Source organism: Phocoena sinus, chromosome 20, assembly GCF_008692025.1.
Source record: "Phocoena sinus isolate mPhoSin1 chromosome 20, mPhoSin1.pri, whole genome shotgun sequence".
In the NCBI taxonomy this organism is placed as follows: domain Eukaryota; kingdom Metazoa; phylum Chordata; class Mammalia; order Artiodactyla; family Phocoenidae; genus Phocoena; species Phocoena sinus.
Genome location: NC_045782.1, coordinates 56,465,278 through 56,486,487, shown reverse-complemented (window position 1 = coordinate 56,486,487; position 21,210 = coordinate 56,465,278). Strand labels below are relative to the sequence as shown.

Here is a 21,210-nt window from a genome sequence, read left to right as displayed (position 1 = left end):
TCTATCATTTCCTTGGTTCAGGGTTGACCAGTGAGAGGTGGGAATGGAAAGTTGGGATGTGATCTTCAAGGAGACTTTTTCAGAGTCTGTGTAGATTTAGGGTTTGATGCTTGATTAATGGTCCATCTAAATAGGACACTTGACTACTGAGTGTGGACTTAACGTTGCATGTGTGCTTTTCCTTACTGATTTTAGGAGGAGAAATTGTTCAGATTATAGAGAAGACTTTGTGCTTCTTGATTCGATTTGAACAACAGCCGAAATTCAAGGCTTTTGTACATCAGTCTGTTTGCTTTCTTTCCTAGGGTCTCTGTGCAAGTCAGCCACGCACCTGGGATCACATTTCTTCCGTGTTTCTTTCTAGATGAACTAGCTCTTGAACTTAGAAAGACTTTTGTTTCCTGGGGTGGAAGGCAGGGAGGGGAGGTAGACATGAGGATATGCCCAAAAGAGAGATGAACCGGCTGGAGATGACTGTAAGCCAACTTCATTTCAGAGAAGGAGCTAGAGGGGGCAGCGAGGAGGAATGCCCTAGGACACATAGCCCAGGGTTTCCCGACCTAGGCACTAGCGACATTTTGGACTGGATCATTCTTTATCGTTGGGTGTCCTTAGCAGCATCCTTGGCCTCTTCCTATTAGTACCAATAACCGCCCCCCGCCCCCACCAGCTACATCAACCAGAAGTGCCTCCAGACATGGCCGAAAGTCCCCTGGAGGGCAAAACCACCTGCAGTTGAGAACCACCAACAGAGCCTTTTAGAATCTCAGGATATAGGTGCACATGGCGTCATCAGTGGGAGCTACAATGTCTCATTCATTTCACTCACGCACATCTTCCTATGTCAACCCAGCTGTGACAGTCGATAAGTCCTCTTTCTAATTCGATCTTATTTTTATCCTCAGTTGAGATGAAACTTCCTCTCTTAGGTTGTCTGGGCTGTGAGGTCACTAGGGTCCTAGATCTGCCCTCAGTTCCAGGTTGAAACTTCTGTCCTCACATCTACCTGTGCCCTCTCAGGTTCCCTGGCTTCTACCCACAGCATTGCCTGGAGTCAACGGGTAGGCTGCTTTAAGTTGTTCTGGTTCAAAGGCTTCCTTTTTTTTTTTTTCATTTTGTGTTGTTTTAAACCATAGTTTTTCCAAGCATCTCAGCTGTTTCACTCTCTGGTTGGTTCTGTATCTGGCCCTCCCCTCAATTGTTAGCCTCTGTGGGTGGAACAGAGCTCATGTCACACATACTAGGTCTCATTTTCTCTAAATGATCCATTAGCACGAACCCCAGCCGCCCAATAACCAGTCACTTTTTGGTTCCTTCAACGCCAGGCAAACCTCCTTTCCACGTATGATCTTCTGGCCCAGGGTACAGGAGTCTGTAGGTTGCCTTGCGAATCATACTTTTCAAAATCATTCTTTTCTCCATTCTGTAACCTGGGATTCCACCTCCAAATAAACTGCTTCTTTTTTTTTTTTTTTTTCCATTTTAAGGCTGCGGGTGGATAAAGGGGTGGGTCAAGAACAGGGGTGAGGGGTTGGTCTCTTCACTGCAGTTTTATTACTATTGCCTCCAGTATCAAATGTGATTAAGATGTCTGTGTGTACAGACAGCTGAATGAATGGGAGCCACCTGACAGGAGTGTATGACCACCAAGTACTGATATTTCTAAGAAGAATAACTGCTAAGTCCTTGGCTCTTTCCTCAGCCAAGAGGTCGTAAACCAGCAGCGTGACCTTAGACATTTGTGTGTATTGCTTCTCTATCAAGCAGGTTCAGCAGGGAGTAGATAAAAGCAAATTATGCATGCAAGGGGCCAGAGGCAAAGAGAACGAGGTACTGAAGATAGTGAGGAGATAATGCATGTTATATAAGAAATACCTGCCAATTTCTTTGCAAGTGGGGGTGGATTAAATGCTGTTTTGAAGGAAAGGAGACATGTATTTTGATATATAATAAAAGTTGGTTTTTATGTCATTGGTAAAGTGTCATAAGTAAACACACACACACACACACACACACTCTTATTCTTCCCATTAAGGTACACCCAGAGTGATTTAAAATGTAACTGGTAAGACTAAAGAGGAAAGTCCAGAAGGGAGATTTATGTTTTCAGTACATTTTTAAAGGTGGTTCTGTTTAGTCTTCTACAGGTTCTGAAATCCTAGTCTAGTGAAAATACAGATGGTTTCTAGATTTTAATGTGATCTTCTTTCTTTCTTTAAGCTTGAAGAAGAATTCCAAAGAGAGGCCAACATATCCAGAGCTTACGGTGAGTATTGTTAGTGGTGTAAATGTGTCCAGACTAATAGCGAGTACAGGGAAAATGACTGACACCTAAATTATAATCAAACAGCTGTATTGGAAGTGCTGATTCACTGAGACATTGGTAAGTGAGGTCAAACTAAGAAAAAAAGAGCTGAGGCTTTCGTGTGCCCTATACTCATCCTTAGTATAACCGGGCTGTGTCACCAGTCTTAGCAATTTTTTACATGATAATAAAACCTGTCATCGTATAGACCAAATTATGTCTGTGAAATTTATATTTTCAAATTTTAAAGACATTAGGAGTCACCAAGGAACACAAATAGAAGGAAACCATAATTTAAAGGATTTCAATAATGAGAGAAACTTAAGTGCTACATGATTGATCGATTTTTGATCAATGAAGGAAATGAAATCACTATCTTGAAGAGATATCTGCAGCCCCGTGTTCACTGCAGCAGTATTTGTAACAGCCAAGACGTGAAAACAATCTAAGTGCCCAATGATGGATGAACAGATAAAGAAAAAAAATATATATATATACACACACACACAATGGAATATTATTCAAGCATTAAAAAAGGAAATCCTGCCACTTACGACAACACGGGTGAAGCCTGAGGACATTATTCTAAGTGAAATAAGTCAGACAGAAAAAAACAAATACTGTATGATCTAACTTAAATGTGGAATCTTAAAAAAATTGAACTTAAAGAAACAGAGAGTAGATTGGTGGTTGCCAGGGGTGGGTGGGTTGGGGGACTGGATAAAGGTGGTTAAAGAATACAGATTTCTATTTACAAGATGAATAAGTTCTGGGGGTAGAATATATAGCATGGGGACTAGAGTTGACAACAATGTATTTATTACATATATTCGAAAGTTGCCAGGAAAGTAGAAAGCATATCTGGCTAGTCACAGCTTATCACGTGGATTTTTAGTTCTGTTGGTTAAGCGTGGATTTAAGTCTGAACCATGCATCGACTGTGTGACTGTGAAAGAGTTCTGGGAAGAGTCTGACAAGAGACAAGGCACCCTTCTCGGGCTTCTTTGTCCTCTTTAAAAAGGCAGCCCCTGGGACTCAGCATTCAACGAAGCTTTATTCAACTAATACCCGCAATTGAGGCAGAAAAGGAGATGAGTAATGCTTGAAAAAATCTTAGCATACTGCCTGTTTGGGTTAAATATTTCCTCTCTGATTATGTTTATAATAGCCAGTCAGGGGCCTTTTCAACCCTGGCTACTCTTTTCTGGTATTCTTCTGCAACCCCCAGAGTATTTTAAAATTAATGTCACATAAAGGGCAATAGGCATAGAGCGATTCCTGTGCGGTCCTATGGAGCCTGTACTCCTACTGTAAAGTTGCCTTGTTTGTCAGTCTTTTTAGATACAAGAATATTTTCTGTATATGTCTGGTGATTTAAAATGCATGACATTTTTTTCCCCCTTCCAAGTGACTTCTTATCAGAGGTTTCAATGGAACACCCTTGAGAAAAAATGCTGAGTCCTAGCTTAATATCTGGTAGCTGATGCTGAATTCTACTTTTCCAATTTATTCTAACACTATGGTCTATTATGGTCTACATATTAATGTTGTAAGATCGTGTGGGTCTCCCCTCCCCCCCTCCCTGCCTTTTATGGCATTCATCTTTGTGGTCCTGGAAACGGACTTGCCTTTTAAGGCTATAAGTGCTCCTTGCTTTTCTGTGGAATTGAGGTTTTTCAATGGAAAATCTGAGTCCAAACTCTTTGTAGCTTTGGGAGAACACATGCTGAGAGGCTATTGTTTAGGTTGTGGGAGTTGGTGAAGAGGTAGAAAGGAAAAAAAACTCCTCTTTTCCAGGTGAAGAACAGCATAATTAAGGCCCCAACCCAGACATGTGCCTCTTATAGAAATTCCATATATTTTGCCCTGTTTGGCTTGAGAAGTGGACATGCTTTAAGATCATTTCATTTGCTTATTCTCTCAAATGTCCATGGGGGGACATGACTCGGTAGGAATTGTTCTTCTGGGGTAGGGGACTAGCCAGGGTTTTTGTCAAGGATTAGACAGTGAATATTTTAGGCTTTGTGGGCTGTCACAACGACTTGACTCTGCTGTTTTGGTGTGAGAGCCGCCATATTCAGTAGGTAAACAAAAGGGTGTGGCTGCGTTCCAATAAAACTTTATTTCAGAAATAGGCAGTGAGCCAGACATGGCCGCTGGTCCATCAAGTGCTGACCCCTGTCCTAGACGATAACCACGAGAAATGAAAACCAGGTGACTGCCCAGTGAGGTGATTATGTTCCCTGAATGTCCCGGGAAGTCCTAGATTGAATCACAGTGTTAAACGGGGATGACCGAACACAGAGAAAACCACCGTCTTGAGGGATGAGGTGTCTGCAGGGGATCTGGAGACTCTTGGTGATGGCAGCGATGCTCCCGGCAGTACGTTCAAGTCCTCCCTTCCTGTACCTGGCCCCTCTTTGGAGAAACTCAGCCTGGGCCTATCGCCTGGGGATGATTCCATGGTGCCCCTTCGCTGTCTCCTGGTTGCTGTCCTTGCTATTCTTAGCTGATTGCTTATAGAATGGACTGGTTCCCTCCCAACCTTTTACAGCCTCAAAACCCGCACAAGAAGACGAGCCACACTTTCCATTTTCGCATGCCCGCCTGCTTTCCCCTGCCCCTGTCCTCTGGCTCTCACAGCATTCTCCCAGCCTGAGAATAAACTGAAAGATGCCGAGGATTTTTTATTTTTTTAAGGCTCCGGGTCAGGTTATTGAATTCAATCACAGACCCGGGCTACGTACACTGAGCTGAGAACCACCAGCAGAACCAGAGGTAGGACAGGACTGGCAGGCACTGAAAGCAGTCGCTGAGACAGTCCAAGGCTTGACGTGTCCTGTTTTGATAGTAAAAAGCTTTAAAGGACATAAAATGATCTCTAAGTGTCAAGATGATGTGGGAAAGCTAATAAGCATGATGGTAAAACACTTGGTAAGTGTGCTGTGTAAGTGGTTAGTAATCAAAAGTAATGTTTCTATTTATTTATCCAAGGAGCTCAAGAGGAAGGGCCCAGCACCTAGAGCTTCAGTTAATCCCATGGATATGAAACTCTGGAGCAGCACCCAACCTGTATCTTCAGATGGGCAAAGGCAGAAAACCTTTTTTTTTTTTTTTTCAGTCATGCTACTTAATGGTGACCACCTACCTTCTTTGGGGCTTTATTTCTTTGTTCCTTTCCCATTTGCATTGTTTTCTAAAACTTCCACGGGTGGGCATTCAGTTTCCCACAGGGCTGACTCATCCAGCCCTCTGCTGTCAGGTTTAAAACAAATATAATTAGAAAACCTACAGCTAGGCAACATGAAAGTTGTAAACTAAAATCCTCAAAGTCAGGGGAAACCGAGTGAGTCATCCGCATGTCTGCGTGCAAAAATACTCATATTTAGCTATTCAACTAGTCCTTGAGAACAATGCCCCCAGACAATCAGGGAGAGGGCCCTCCTAGCTCGGGGGCACGTGGCAGTAGTTCTACCTGAAGGAAGTGTCCTTTTTGGTTTGTTCGTTGGTTCTGTTTCCACTGGGAGACTGCGGATCATGAGCTGATGTGTCTACTAACTAGAGGTGTAAGGTTCCAGTGTGACGGCCAGGCACTTCCTGTAACAAAATTGAGCAATTTGGGGAGGACTGCCCTGCTGCAGAGCAAATGGCTTCTTTTCCTTCAGAATTGTTTTGGAACGTGTGGCTTCCTGTATTGGACCGTGCTTATTCCCCCAGCAAAGAACAAGACTTGGTGTAAAGTTTACTTAATCGGAGCTGCATATGAATAGAGACCATTTTTTTGCTTTTCAGTTTTTAAATTCCAAGTTGAGTTTTCTCTGCCCATACCTCGAGTCGGGCAGGCTACATTATTTTCCAAATGGATCAAATCATCATGGAGAGACATATGTATCACTTGTAGATGTGGCTTAAAAAGTAGCATTGTTAACTGTCTCAGTCCAAACCACCTCTCCTGGTATTTTAAAAATTGGTTTCTCACTCTGCCACCCATTTCTTGAGAACTGAGATGTACATAAGCCTCTGAAATTTCTAATTATTTTACTACTGTATCTGTCTAAAAATTACTTTGTAAGGAACAGGGTTATTTGTAAATCGGAGCCTTGGACCATCTTTGCTATTCCTTGTATTTTACCAGGGATGGATGTGTATAGCTAGTTACATGTGTATATTTTAAAGCAGTGGATACACTGTCATGGAAATATATACCAAAATGGGAGGAGCAGCAGCTAAGCAATATCTTTAAAAAGTCTGCACAGGGGAGGGCGGGATGAACTGGGAGATTCGGTTTGACATAAATACACTACCATGTGTAAAATACACAGCTAGTGGGAAGCTGCTGTAGAGCACAGCGAGCTCAGCTCGGTGCTCTGTGATGACCTAGAAGGGCGGGATTGGGAGGGGGGAGGTCCAAGAGGGAGGGGATATATGTATACATAGAGCTGATTCACTTCACTGTACAGCAGAAACTAACACAACATTGTAAAGCAATTATACTCCAATTAAAAAAAGAAAGTTAGCATCACTAAATGTGTACTTGGTTTGGGAGGGGGTAGGAAGAGTCCAGTTTAGCCCTGATAGGGGTACTTAATTTGTTGACTAACCAGATCTGTTAACTTGGTAATCTCATGCATTGTCAGTGACAGGCATTAATATCAGGTATTTTTCTTTTCTCTACCAGCAACATCCATTTTTCACCCTACACGAATCCAAAGCGACAGACGTGGCATCTTTTGTAAAATCGATTCTTGGAGACTAAAAACAATGGACTCCATCAGTTGACCCTCCTGTGGATTGGTGGGTTTAACGGAGTGAAGCAAGTTCACTAAAGCGCCAATAGAAACTCATCTTTGAGATAATTTAACCCTGCCTCTCAGAAGGTTTTTTTCTCCCCATTTCTTTTTTTTTTTTTCCCCCTCCAAAGGGGGCCTTGGAATCTATAGTATAGAATGAACTGTCTAGATGGAAGAAATATGATAAAGGCTTAGGACTTAAAAAAGGTGATTAAATATTTAATGATGTATCATATGAGTCCTTAGGCTTTTCAGACTTCTCTTGTTCTTTACAAAATGAATGCATTGGCCCTGGTAAAAAGGTGCTACAGTGGTGATGAAATTGTAAGTAGATCTGTGGTTTGTCCCACTTATTATTTTAATATTTATGTTTAAGCGCTTGGTCGAAAAGATTCGATTTTATGCAAGGAGGGAGAGACAAAAGACAAGATTGGGTTGGCAGTATTTATAGGCTTTTTCATTTTTTAAGTTCAGTCGTGTCTGTGGTCCAGAAGAAGTTATTTAATGTGCATCTTTAAGAGTATTATAAAAGTATCCACCAGGAGCTCTTGTGAAGTATCTGTCCCAGCTGTTGTGGCTGCTGCCGTGTTCCTAAATTTCTGCTCCATCCTGGGGAATAACCACATTTTCTGGTGAAGTGGCAAGGTATCCTGGTCATACTCTTTTCCCAATTTTGGAAAACATAAAATCACTTTTATCACAGCTCAGAGTCACAGATTTGGTTCTCTTGATATTTGTGTTACACTATTAATGGAATGTGATTTGTGATGTGATTTTCCATCATCTGTCTATCCCTCTACACGTGCGCGTGCATGTGTATGTTTGTATTTGATGTCACAAATTCTGCCACATGGCTCTTATAAATAACGTCTAATATCTATAAATACCATCTAAGGAGGACGTTTGTCAGTCCTAAGGGGAAATACGTCATACCACACAGAGAATCAGTGCCTTCCTCTGCTTTTCCCCCTCCTACCATGTATAAGCCCCAAGGATTGCCTTTGTTGTTACTGTACTCTTGCTTTGTTTTTGGTTTCGTTTTCTGTTCAATGAAGAAGCCTTACTATAAATGCAAGGGCTGCAGTAGAAGAAAATTAAAGGCAGTGAGTCGTTCTCTGATAAGGTGAGAAGGTAATGGGAAGGGTTGAATGAATTCCTGGAAATAGAGGCCACATTTCCACAGGCCGAGTTCAAGGCACGTCCTTCTTCAGCAGTGGATCGCTCCCCGGTGGGAGGCCAGCTCCATGGTGGACTCCTAACAGGCGGACGAGGCAACAAAAGCTCTTTCTCATGGCCAGATACACCCACGGGTTCTCTGATCTGGGGCTTGAGGTTCCTCAAAGGTCAAAGAGTGAAGTGGTCCACAGGGAAAATACGACTGAGAACCACCAGGAAAACACTGTGTTAATCATGCAAACGCACTCTTGCAGCACAAGGGCAGAGAATTCTTATTAAAAGAAAAAAGAACACACTCTGTTCCTTTCTTTGCCTCAAATTCACAAATATGGAGAGAAGACTGCTCCCTTGAATACCCTGCTTTTTCCCCTTTTAGATTGTGAAGTGCAATCTTTTCTTTTTCTCTCTTTGCATGTTTCCCTTGTTCTTGGCATCCAGCTCATGCCCAGAGAGGGTCTGGCTCGTCCATACACTTCTTCATCTTCAGTTCCAAGACATACCTGTTTGATAAACATCAAATTCATCTGCTTTGATGCTACCCCGGTCTTCATCTTTCTCCAGCCAGAAAAAAGGGTATTATCCCAGTCATTATTGCCATTCACTTTCCTACCCTTCTTTCTAAATCTGGAAGTTTCTCTCTTTGAGACCCAGAGAAAAAAATCAAAACTGTATTCATTCATCTTCTGAGAAAAGGAAGTAGCAGAAAAATATCTGAGGCCATTTCATGACAGTTTTTGGTGAAATATGTAAAGCAAGACATCTATCTGGTCTGGGTCAGATTACTCTTACCTCTCGTTCAGTGTGATTTCTACTTTGAAATTTTCTTAACTGTGTGTCTCATGTGTACCCATCTCCAGTCTGTGAGGCCGGGGCCTGGAATCCCAAAACAAGTACACCCGGGGAGAGGGGTTAGTCAATGGTTCTCAACCCTGGTGCACACTGGTATCACTGGGAGCTTGTGAATGCTGTTAATGCCAAGGCCCCAGAGAGTCTCACTTAACTGGTCAGGGTAGGACCTGGGAGCAGGCAGTTTTCACAGGCCACTACTGTGATTCTGATGTGCAGCAAGGTTGACAGCATGGTCTACTACCCCCTAAGGAGACAGATGGAATACTGATTTGAAATTTGGGATACCTTTTCCCCATAGAAATGATGTTCTACATGGTGATTAGGTATCTTACATACTAAAGTAGAATGGCCTGATAGCCTTACAAGTCTAAAGTTTAGGATTTTTTTTTAGAACTGTGTTATAAGTTCTAAACAACTAATTTTAAAATAAATATAGAGATGCATAAACTATATTTAAGTTGATGTAAGTTGGGAGTCTCCTGTACATACATACATACGTGTGTGTGTGTGTGTGTGTGTGTGTGTAGAGAGAGAGAGAAGAAATCCCTGTCCAGGGATGATACTCAAAATATTTCATGTGCTACCAGCATGGACCATCTGAATATTAGCCTTGCCTATAATTATCAGTGTATCAGAAAGTCAATGTATCTCTATAAAAGAGATCATGCTCTTTTTTCCACAAATGTATTTGATTTGGTGTGATATAATTACCCACATTATATATTGTCTTTATGTTGATAAAAATATCCACTTCTCTATATGTTGTTGGCTTCAGAGGTATGCCAGAAAAGCAACGTGAACGACTTTTAGGACAATTGCCGTTTACGTGCGTGTATCAGTAAGGATTGCCCTTCGGAGGAAACACTTTCAGGATTATTTATGTGGATAATGCTACTAAATATCTTGGCCACTTCTCTTTCAGAAAAGGCTTCAGAATCCACTTCCTCCCCCATAAGTGTTAATGTAGAATCATCATTTTATAATTATTCCTTAGTTGTTTGTTTTTACAAAAATCCTTACCAGGTATTTTCCTCTCTGTTTTACCCACCTTGTGTATCAGACTTAGCACCAAGCTGTGCTTGGCAACTTCTAGAAGTCAAATTTGCCCTCAGAGCTGGAGTTTCACCATTGACAACTTTTAAATGTCTTTTTAGAAGACCATGCATTGGCTCTGAAGATAATTTCAAATGTAGATTTCTCAAAAAAGCACGTGCTCGTTTTTAAGCAAAGTCAACCTCCCCGGAGTAAGTGTAGAGCCTCCCCAGTGGTGACTTAAGGGGAAGGAAATCACACAGATGTGTGTACGTCATGATGAAATATCAGAGAGACCCCAGTTTCCCAGCTGGCTACTTCTATCAGCCCCGATGTGGAAGAACCGGCCGTTCTTCCAGTGTCTGTGTTTGGTCACACTGATGTAATCAGAACAAATTGGTTACATACGCCGCTTCTCTCTTGCTTACACAGTCTGAGATGGAAAATGAGTATGTGTGTGTACAGCTCAGAACTGTCTGTCTTTTACCGTGCTTGTATAGCCTCCAAGCCTAACCCAAAAATGTATATGCCAGAGATTCCCAAACATCCTCTGTTCAGGGTGCCATTGATTGTCTTAGTAACTTCTTCCACGGTGCCCCAGGCCAAAAGAAATACTTAATAGTTCCATTTATTAAGTCGTTAGGTCCACAAAACTTTTTTTTTTCTTCATGTTAAAACAGTTCATTAAACTAGCAAGGAGAAGTCGGTAATTGAAATGACAATAAACAGTACCATTTACAGGAGCATCAAAAACCTCAAAATGCTTAGGGACAGATTTAGCAAAATAGACACAACACCTGAACAGTGAAAAGTATACAATGTTTCAGAGAGAAGTGAAGGAGACCTGAATAAATGGAACGAGATATTGTGTTCCTGCGTTGGAAGATATTGTTTTCATATCAGTTCTTTCCAAATTGATTTATAGAATCAATGCACTCTCAATAAAAATTCCAGCAGGTTTGAAAAATATATAAATTGACAAGTTGATTCTAAAATTTATATAGAAGCACAAAAGATCTATAATAGCTCAAACAGTTCTGAAGTAAAAGAGCAAAGTTGGAGGACTTACACAGTTGTCCCTGGTACCCTTGGGGGACTGGTTCCAGGACACCCCATGGGTACCAAAATCCATGGATGCTCAAGTCCGTTTTATAAAATGGTATAATATTTGCATATAATCTGTGCACATCCTCCCATACTAGGTCTACACAACTTAATTGTAGTAGTTTGCAGGATGTCCTACAGATGCCGCTGTGGTTCCCTTGAAAAGTTATGATATCTTGTGTCCCTAGGAGTTTTCTGTGGAGTCTCAGGGTGTCTCAGCACACAGTTTGGGAACCACAGGTGTATGGGTTTTTTTTGTTCTGTCTACAGTTCGTGACCCTGAAAACGCAACTCTTGGTTACTCAGTCCTCTGTACGACTTCACTTTTGTGTCTCATTATTGTTGCTGCTTGCCTCTCGTTGATTAGGTTTTTACAATTTTTTTTTTTTTTTTTTTTTTTTTTTGCGGTGTGCGGGCCTCTCACTGTTGTGGCCTCTCCCATTGCGGAGCACAGGCTCCGGACGCGCAGGCCCAGCGGCCATGGTTCACGGGCCCAGCCGCTCCGCGGCATGCGGGATCCTCCCGGACCGGGGCACGAACCGGTACCCCCTGCATCGGCAGGCGGACTCTCAACCACTGCGCCACCAGGGAAGCCCTGATTAGGTTTTTAATTGAGGCCCTACCCTTCTTTGCTGTTCGTCAGCCCTGCGCCCGATGTCATGGTCTAGAAAGTGAAACATTCCTTTGCCCCAGCATTGGAGGAGGTCAGCCTTGAGGCTAAAGAGGCACTGTTTTCTGCTAATGCAGTTGATTTAGTGTCTTTGAAACAGAATCACAAAGGAGGCAGAGAAGGGCGAATGTTTTTGCAGTTTAACTCTAAAAATGCTTTTGTTGACCAAGAGGCTTCACCAGCTCTGCTCAGGGAAACTACTCTGCTTCTCCCAAAGGTGTCGAACAAAACACTTTATCTTTGGCCTGAAAGTGCAGTGGATACCTACTTCTTGACTTCCCAACCCCAATGCTTTTTTAGCTATGTAACACCCTCTGACCTTGAAGGATTCTTATTTTCATAAAATTCATTGGAGCTGGTGGTCAGATCTAGTAAAATGAATTAAACCTCTACTGTGCTGGGGAATTTGCCTTCTTAATGTCTATCTATGACTTAAAGGGAGATTTCCTAGCTTAAAGGAATCTTCCATTTTTATTAGCAAGTAGAAGATGCAGTTTTCAATCCAACCCCTGATGATTTACATATTCAGATGGAAAAATGCCAGAGTAAAATCTAGGAAGAGGAAGTTACCAAACCTGATAGAATGGACAAAAGGTATTTTACTGTAGAAGGTCCATGTTCCTCTTGTGTGTGTGTGTGTGTGTGTGTGTGTGTGTGTGTGTGTGTGTGTGTGTGTAGCACTGTTTAATGTGCTAAGGATACTCTTTGGCTTTCTTTGGCTTTAAGTGGGGTACTCTGGATTGCTTTGAGACTCTGTTGAAAGCTAGGACCTTTTCCCTAGGAAAATGTACACTGTACATAGTTTTGCAAACATTTTTCGTTGTGGGAGAGGGGAGTAGAGTACAATCCCATATGATCAATAACTTCTGGCTCTGTAGAATGTGGACTGTGACACCCCAGACCAGGGGTTGGCAAACTTTTTCTGTATAAAGGGCCAGATAGTAAATATTTCTGGATTTGTGTGCCATGCAGTCTCTGTTGCAACGATTCAAGTCTGCTGTCAGAGAGTGAAAGCATCCATAAACAATATGTAAATGGATGAGCACAGTGCTGTGTTCCAGTACAACTTTATTTACAAAATCAGGCAACGGGCCAGGCCATGGTTTTCCATAACCTGTTCTAGACCATCAAATACAAAACTGCAATTGATTAATTCTGTGTATAGAGTTCTTCCATTTAGTATTTAGCTCAACTGCTGTTGAGGCAGACGAGGAAGGTGGACATAGGAAAATGAATTCTGAAAAGATGGGGACTGTTCAATCCCATGAAAATTGCCTCTTAATTTCCTCAGGTAAGTATTCTGCTCTGGAAGCCAATGGGACAATTTTCTTCGGATTAAACTGAGTGTCCACCTCTTGCATTTCTATGCAATAACTTACTTCGTAACACGGAAGTGAAGGCACACTTCTCCTGGACGTTCGCTGCATTCTTGTCTCTTAGCTTTTTTGCATTTTGGTTCTCTTTGTGGTGTGATTCATGTGCAAGGAGAACCATGAAACCCGACACAAATCATCCGGTTTTCCTTCTTCCTGGACTGCATCAGGCTTTGAGAAGCTGGGAGGCCACTTTAACCTCAGAAGTAGAAGGTAGATAGAATTCTGAAAATCTTCCAAGTCATCCACCTCATCTGTTCGGCTGTCTTTGAAGAGAGTGATAAAGAATAGTTTGGGGTCAAAATATTTGTTCTCAGGTAGACTTAGCGCTATAGGAGACGCAGACCTACCCCCTGAGTGCTGTCCCTGGGCTTGGAGAGAGGAGACCGCTTTACCTTCCTCCTTTCTCAAGGGGTCTATGCTGGATGCCTCCTTTCTGATGTGACTGTCTTGGGTTGCCAGCCTTGCTTGAATCTCTGGGCTCCACAGCCCTCAGTGAAAGCTCTGTTTTCTCCATGGGACTGTAACAACTGTATAATTTGCTTTGCTTCTGTCAGTAATTATCCTCTTTGCTGTACAGAATGCTATACAAATAACAGTCTGCCAGTTACCTAAGCTGTCTCTATTTTCTTCTTCCAGGACAACACATCTTCCTTAAAGCTATAGTCTCTTTACTATTCAGAAACTTTTTTTTTTTTTCCTGCTACACCATCGGGCAAACATAAAGTACACTTAAAATGACACCCGGAAACTCCTCATGGGAGCATATTTAAGTATTTGATCTGGTAATTTACCTAAAAGAATGTTTTCTCTTCACCTAGGGAAATAAAACCTGAATTCCTGAGCCTTCAAAATGAAACTATCCTTCTGGGGGAAGCATATTGCCACCAAATACATCACTCACCACCTGTTCCTGGTTTCTGCAAAGAAGATGTGTCATTTTTCTGAGGTTTAGAGTGTCTGTGTTTACAGCTCTACAAATATCATTCTACCATTGCAGGTTTTCTAATGGAGCCATTTGGAATCAAGACTTCAGCTGGGGTTTATTCTTTTCAGTTCCTGACCCAAACTCCTTTTGCAAGCAACATTTCTCTAAAAGCCTTTTTTGTATCTGAGGGAAGAGAACTGAGGGAAGAGAACTGGGCCTCAGAAAAAACATAAAGCAAGGTCAAGGACTTTGTGATAGGGATTCTTTTCTTTAAAAAGAAGCCGATAGCACCTCGTAACACAAACATGTGTTAAGAGAATTTAAAAATATCCAGCCTTGTTCCCTTGGACTGTCAGTATCTTGACATCACTTGTATTTGTCATCTGAACTAGGATATCAAGCCCTTTATTCTTGGGAGTTTACAGTTGGATTTTGGGAGATTTGCATTGTATTTCTTTCTTACAGTTGTCAGTATGGACATATGTCTCTGTGGACACTTAATCCTGACACACTTTTGCATTTCGGGTTTCAAGGTCTCTTTCGAGGAATGAGGCTAACGCTCTTATGACTTGGAGATGAGTTCAGGGAAAGCACGGGGCAGTTTAGGCACTTACTTGTGTCTTAATATAGGAAAAAACAAAACAGAACTTCCTAAGTATCCCCAGGGTCTGTGGCTTCGGCCAGGCCATCAGGGTCTTTTCCGTTTTTCTTGAGTGCATTTGCTTGTTATTCCTCTGCCGGTTACAGATGAACTGGGCTGACTTAACACTTCTGTGGAAAGGAAGTGATCCAACCATTTTCATATATCAAAAGTCAGAATCAGCAGTTTTGCATTGGTCTTGCCTACGTGGACTCTGTTGTTCTCAGATCGTGAAATGGTGAGGGACAGCTAAGAGAACTTGTAGCAAAGCTCTCATTCACAATATAAGACCTTATAATAAAACTTCCATTTGGCCTTTAAAGAAGAGCAGCTGGGTTGGCTACGTCTTCCTCCAAAGTCACATTCTACTGTGGCCAGAAATGAACAATTAGCATCGTTTGGTCACTACCAGTGTTTGTGTTGGAGCCTGCAAGCTATTTAAATAGAGCAAGTCAAGCCACTGCCCTAGGGGATTGTCATCGGACTTTGTAGTTTCAGGCTGAACAGTGATGTGAAATTGTGCTTGGGGGCTCGAAGAAAAGATAAATGCAAAGGGCTGGCACCCCATGGAAGAGCAAGCTGATAAGAGAAGCAGACAGATATATCCCTTAATTTATTTTCAGTAATACTATAAAGATGATCCCCTATGGGAAAATCTATCAAAAAGCCAAGCCTTTATTATTATTTTTTTCTTCAAAATACTGAACTATAAGAGGATTCAGAAAGTGACATAGATTTGGATATCAGAGAATTTTCTCTTGTTTCCCTAGTGTTACTGATTCTACAGAGACCATTTAAACTGATGGCACCCAGAAAAAAAGGTACATGATTAGAAGGGTGATAAAGCATTTTGAGAGTATGCAACCCATCTATCAGCTGCCTTCTGGGTAAAGAAAAATGAACACAAAACCGAGCCTCCTAACGTTTAGTTCCGGGGGCAAACATTTTTAAGAAAGGTGGACACCAAAGGTTATCTGATGAGCATACTTTTTCCACAATGCAGAGAACTGTGAATGTTCATAGAAATACACTACAGGTCTTCACCAGAAGAGCTAGAATTTATAATTAAAAGAAAAAAAGCTAGTTTGAATTTTCAGAAGCAGTGTAGAAGAAGTGGTTGTTCTATTTTCTTTTCTTCTGATCTCAAGTGGCCTACTGTATGTTCAATTCTCGGGGAGGTAAGAGTTAAGGGCACAGAAGTTGTTTCCAGACTATATTCATTGGTGCTTCTGGGGGAGGGGAGGGGTCTCGTTGAAGCGGGAGGGAAGAGAGTGTGATAAAGGTCAACCTTGCCTATCTGAAACCCCTGTCAAACTCCAGTCAGAATATTTGGCTGTCAATATTGTTCCCTTTAACTGGAAGTCTCTGTGGCTATTAAAGCCTTGGGAACTTAGGATGAAATGACCCATCGAGGACCACAAATAGCCCAAGAATCTGGGAGCTGTGTCTTCAGCAATATCTGTGCGTCCCTGATGTTTGTTGTCTGGAGTATGCTAACAGGACTCGGAAGCACAAGGGCAAGAGAGGGTCATGTATGTTCATTTTCAAGCATGAATCATTTGAAAGAAAGCGTAGACATTGACCTGTGACGGCCGTGCCTACAGATCCTTAAATTGGTTACTACTGTAAAGTGGCTGAGGGTAACCTGATCTCAGTGACAAGGAAGTGTTGTCACTGGGATCTTGATGGGCAGTGGAATTTCTAAATTTCTACATTTGCAGAGGCGGGAACTGTCATTTTTGTTCACTGACACACAGGAAAAAAATAAAGCTCTTTGGACAGTGTTAGCACGGAGAAGGGTGCGTTCTGAGGCTCAAGCTGAAGGTCACCACTGCTGGGTTTTACAAAGGCTGCAGGTGGAGAACAGGAGTGGGTCCCAGGGTGGCCCGTGGGAGCTGGAAACTGAGACAGTGTATCTGTCGTGAATGGAACGCAAGGGAACATTCAGACATCAAACGGATCGTATCAGGTGCCTTCCGCACACTCATCAAAAATCTGCGGTGAATCCTGACAGCGGTACATTTGCCATCAAACCAGATTTAACAGCTGGAGCTCCACAGCAGCCATTTCAGAACAACTATTTGTGTCAAAAAGTTACATGTGGCAACAGTTTGTCGCGTTTGCAGAGCCACCCGAGGAGGCTCGATTAAGAAAATTCAGACAATTTATCCGTGACCTTATCCATGTGTTTGTTTTATTCTCTAGTCTCAAATTTATTTTCTGAGTGGAGTGATTTTTCTCTATGAACTGGAATGATGAAGTGATGTTTTAATAAAATAGGTATTTTTAGAGGAAAAATGTTTTCCTTCTGTAATTTAACTTCCACAATTGGGACATATTTCCTACACTACGGAATCATCACGTGGGGTCATTTAAAGCTGGAAGAGGGGGTGGGCTTTATCAGTAGTTCAAATTGTTTATTTAAATACATGAACATTTTTCTATATATTTTGTGAAAATATTGATGAGATGCTAGATATATACCTACTATATGGAATTGAACTTTACAAGAACTTTAGTTTGATAAGTGGGGTTCCCCAGCTTCCTTTGTGCCTCAGTCTTACTGCTGAAAATGCTTTCATTTATTAATCTGGTCTTCGTATGGAAAAAAAAAAAAAACACACACCTTTTTCTTACCTTGTGTGAATTTTATGAGAGGCCTTTTTTATTTGTATATATGATTGATTGTTTTCCTGTGTTGCACCCCAACTTTGGTTTTAAGCCATGTTTATTGTAAAGACAGCTGTTGGGCAAGTGGAAACATGCCTGGTCTTTACAATCCCTTGATGCTAGAAGGAAGTAATTCTAGGTGCTGGTTATTAGGAGGCCCTGCTATCTCTTCCTGGAACCTGATAAGATTCTGAAAGGAGATCGGAGAGGTTTCGAAACCCGCCTCTGGCTCTGTGTCTCTGGAGAGTGTGAAATAGAAGATTGACTCCCATTTTGTGGATTCCCTCATCTTTCCTGCCATGTAGAGCATACTGCTACCTTTCCTGGTGAAACTCATCTCTTCTTTGTGGACTGCCATATCTTTTCTTTATGGCTGAGGTGGGCTGGGCTGTAAAGTATGCAATTCGTTGTAAGTTTATCCAGTAAAGACCTCTGAAGACTGTGGGTAGAATGTTTCCATGCCTTTGAGGTGCATGTTACATCTACGTTTTGGCCTTGGGGACTTTTTGCTTGTGAGATGAAGGAGGAAAGAGGAACTTGCGGGTCTACCCTTAACTCTGTGTGTATTTTTCTACATGGAAATGTGTGCGGCAGCTTCCTTAAGGGGAAAACCTTCCTAACCATTGTATAGGGAAAGGGGAATTACGAGTATCAATTGATAACTTCCAGCCAAAGCTTCAGTATTGTATTTAAAAATACCTGTTTTGAGGCGACGTGTACCTTTTGTTGTCTTTCCCGTGTTAGCTTTGGTGGGGGCGGGGCAGGCATTTTCATTTTAGCTTAGCTTTCCTGTTACCCAGGTTGTGTGCACTGCTGTTGTTGTTTTCATCTAAACTACCGCTTATTGTAATTGGTGATGTTATCTCAAAATCTCGAAACCAAGGAAATACTGGGCTGGCCAAAAAGCTCGTTCCTGGAAGCTAATGCGCAGGACTTGAGGTAGATGCAAGTATTAGCGTTGACGTAGGTTAAGTTTTAATAGAGTTACCAGAAATATCCTGGATTGAGGGATAAAGTGGCTTTAAAGAGGTCACGGTTGTTTTTAATATTGGGAGAAGCCACCTGTCCTAGGTCCTTATTCTTGAGAAATTCATCTTTTCATGTAAATACCATTGGTGGGCATACTTCATAGCCTGGATGCTTGGCCCCTAGCAGTCAGTAAACACGGAGTTATAATAATTGCCAAAGGTGGGAGTGATTTTCTCTGACGTAGGTCATTCAGTGGTGAAATTTCCAATCAGACTATCGTGCACAAAGCATAACTTTATAACCCCCCACCCTTTCTGATCTGAGAGCACAGGAAACGAAGAACAAGGTTCTGATGTGCCGCGCAACAGTTCTTTGAATCCGTGTTTTTGGCCAAGGAAATGGCTGAGGCGTCGAACCACGTGATTATTACGTGGCTTGTACGGCAACCGCCCTGGCCTCCCTCCCACCACCTCAAGGAAACTGAGAATTTTCAAAGGAAAATGAAATTGGGAGATTAGGTCACACTTGGACTCCTCTGTGGATGAAGAGCTGACACTGATTTCCTATCTCAGGATACTCTTCGGTTTCCTACTGCTGCTGAGAACGGGCTGCAGACACTGTATCTGGTCTCCGGATGTTTGCGCTCGTGTGTGTAAGGCTTCACTCCAGGGGTGTTGTTTTCCATGTCGGGTCCATCTATGAACTGACTCGATAACGTGATGAAGATGGAGGAGATAGTGACAATGTCAAATGACAGCCCACCACCTCTTTCTGTCAAAGTGCTTGCCCTGTGTTCATGGCTAGGACAAAGAACTAAGTCTGCAGGAGCCAGGTAGCCTCAAAAGAAAGGGTGTGTTGATCTCACAGGAAAATGTACAACCAATAAAAGACATTTCAAAAAGGGCAGTGAATCTATATTAATTGGGTTGTTTGTGGAAATCCTTTGTTCCAGAAATGCTGCTTTTATGTGTAAATGCCCTGCAGGTAAAAGCTTTGCTGGAACTCTATATTCTCTTGTTCTCTCATCCATACTACCCCACTTCCAAAACATATGGAACAAAACATAACAAAACAACAGCATCACAGTCTTGAAGACCCATTAGAAAGCCATTTCATCTGCAGGGAACTTCAGACTCGATATTCCTAGAAGTGAAGGCCATTATTTCATTATTAAAATCAGATGGCTTGTGGTGGGGATGAGTCCAGATGGCTGAAATGAAAAGACGAAGACCGAGACTTTCTGGCTTCCATGTGTTCCTGACACCAAACAATGGTGAACAGTAGCCATCCAGTTATTTGAGTTTTTCCCGGTCCTATACGTAATGCACGTAATATTAGGAAACTTGTCTTACACCTTCGGGTAGTGCCGCCGCCTGTAATGTAGATGTTCTGGGAAAGAACATGTTCTTACATTACAGGTAAACAGGGATGGGTCTGCAGAGTTCTCCGATTTCTCCTGTAAACCGAGTGGCTAGACCTAATTGACTTGTATCCACATTACTCCAGTTTAGAGAAGAACTGCTAGATCTTAATGTTAACAGTTTGAGCGGATCACCAATTGCATCTGGAGGCACGCACTCACCTCTCTCTTGCTTGTTGCCGAAACAAGTTGGCGTTGCTGAATCAGGAGTTGACTCCTTTAGAAGTCCCTAGTATTTCACCTCAGATTTACATCCCTTCTACAGGCTGTTGGAATACCAAGTGGAGGGCTCACCTTACTTCTGCCGACATCATTCAAATGACTTTCCAATGACAACACACTCTCTTATGCTGATTTTGAAGTCCTTCTCCCCCTGGAGGGTATTAAGATTGCTGCAGTCCATCATCTTTCTTAGGTGATGGGCCTTCCTTGGCTTTAGGAATTTTAAGTTCCTCTAAGGGGTGGAGGTGTGTGAAGGGGAACAGCAGGAACACACACAAGATTCTCAGGCATCACATATGAAAGTTATTTTACCCATTTCTCCATTTCCACAGGAATTTACAGCCATTCCATACCTTAACATATCATGAGATAGTTAAAATGTGTTTCTTTCGATGGGCATAAGGCCTTCTTTCTTTCTTTCTGATTGTTTTGGGAAAGTTGTAAAGAGCGGAAGGGCCTCAAACACTTTCCCTCGTGCTGAATATCAACAAAGGTTTCACTTTGCCTCAACACAGCTCTCTCCTTCCATTATTCTGGCGCTCACCTCTCTCATCTCTTAGTTTAAGGTCCAGCCTTAAACTAAGAGATCAGACTTGTCGGGCAATAAACCCAAATCAGAAACGTCTAGTGCTGGGGCCTCTGCTCACACAATGGTGTCCTGGTGGTCATTCAAGAAATAAGCTGGAGTGTAAGAAATCTCTTTTATGAATATCCACAGAGGAAGGTAGCAGTGTGAAGAACTTAAAGAAAAAGGACAGAGTGTAAGGACACGGAACCAGAATCTGACTCTAAGAAGCAAAAGGTTGCTTAAAAAAAACAACAACACAACCTTTTTGCAGTTTTGGTATAATGATTATACAATGCCAGGAAAAGGCAAGAGCAAACTTTCCAGTTGGTCCGGTGGGCACTCTTCATGAAGTCAGAGCTAGAACTCTACAAGCAAAACCAATCCTCACTCACCCAATGGGCATTAGCTCTGGAATCCCTTTTCAGACGTGAGGTGGCCATGCTAGTTCGGAGAGGCTCTGCCCTACCCTAGAATTTGCCTCCTGGGACCTTGCT

At 42.2% G+C, this 21,210-nt stretch overlaps 1 protein-coding gene across 2 annotated transcripts in view; it reads left to right on the top strand.

Moving 5' to 3' along the window:
- The window catches only part of MAP2K6 (mitogen-activated protein kinase kinase 6), a 133,201-nt gene extending 116,064 nt beyond the window's left edge, over window positions 1–17,137 (top strand). The window contains exons 11-13 of one of the 2 annotated variants that reach the window (XM_032617671.1): window positions 2,221–2,266; window positions 6,984–7,099; window positions 14,121–17,137. In XM_032617671.1, coding sequence (XP_032473562.1) covers window positions 2,221–2,266; window positions 6,984–7,061 — 124 coding nt within the window. In that variant the 3' untranslated portion in view covers window positions 7,062–7,099; window positions 14,121–17,137. Of the gene's footprint in view, window positions 1–2,220; window positions 2,267–6,983; window positions 7,341–14,120 lie in introns of those variants that run through there. The other variant, XM_032617670.1, reaches the window with a different exon arrangement.
- The last annotated feature ends 4,073 nt before the right edge of the window (window positions 17,138–21,210 follow it).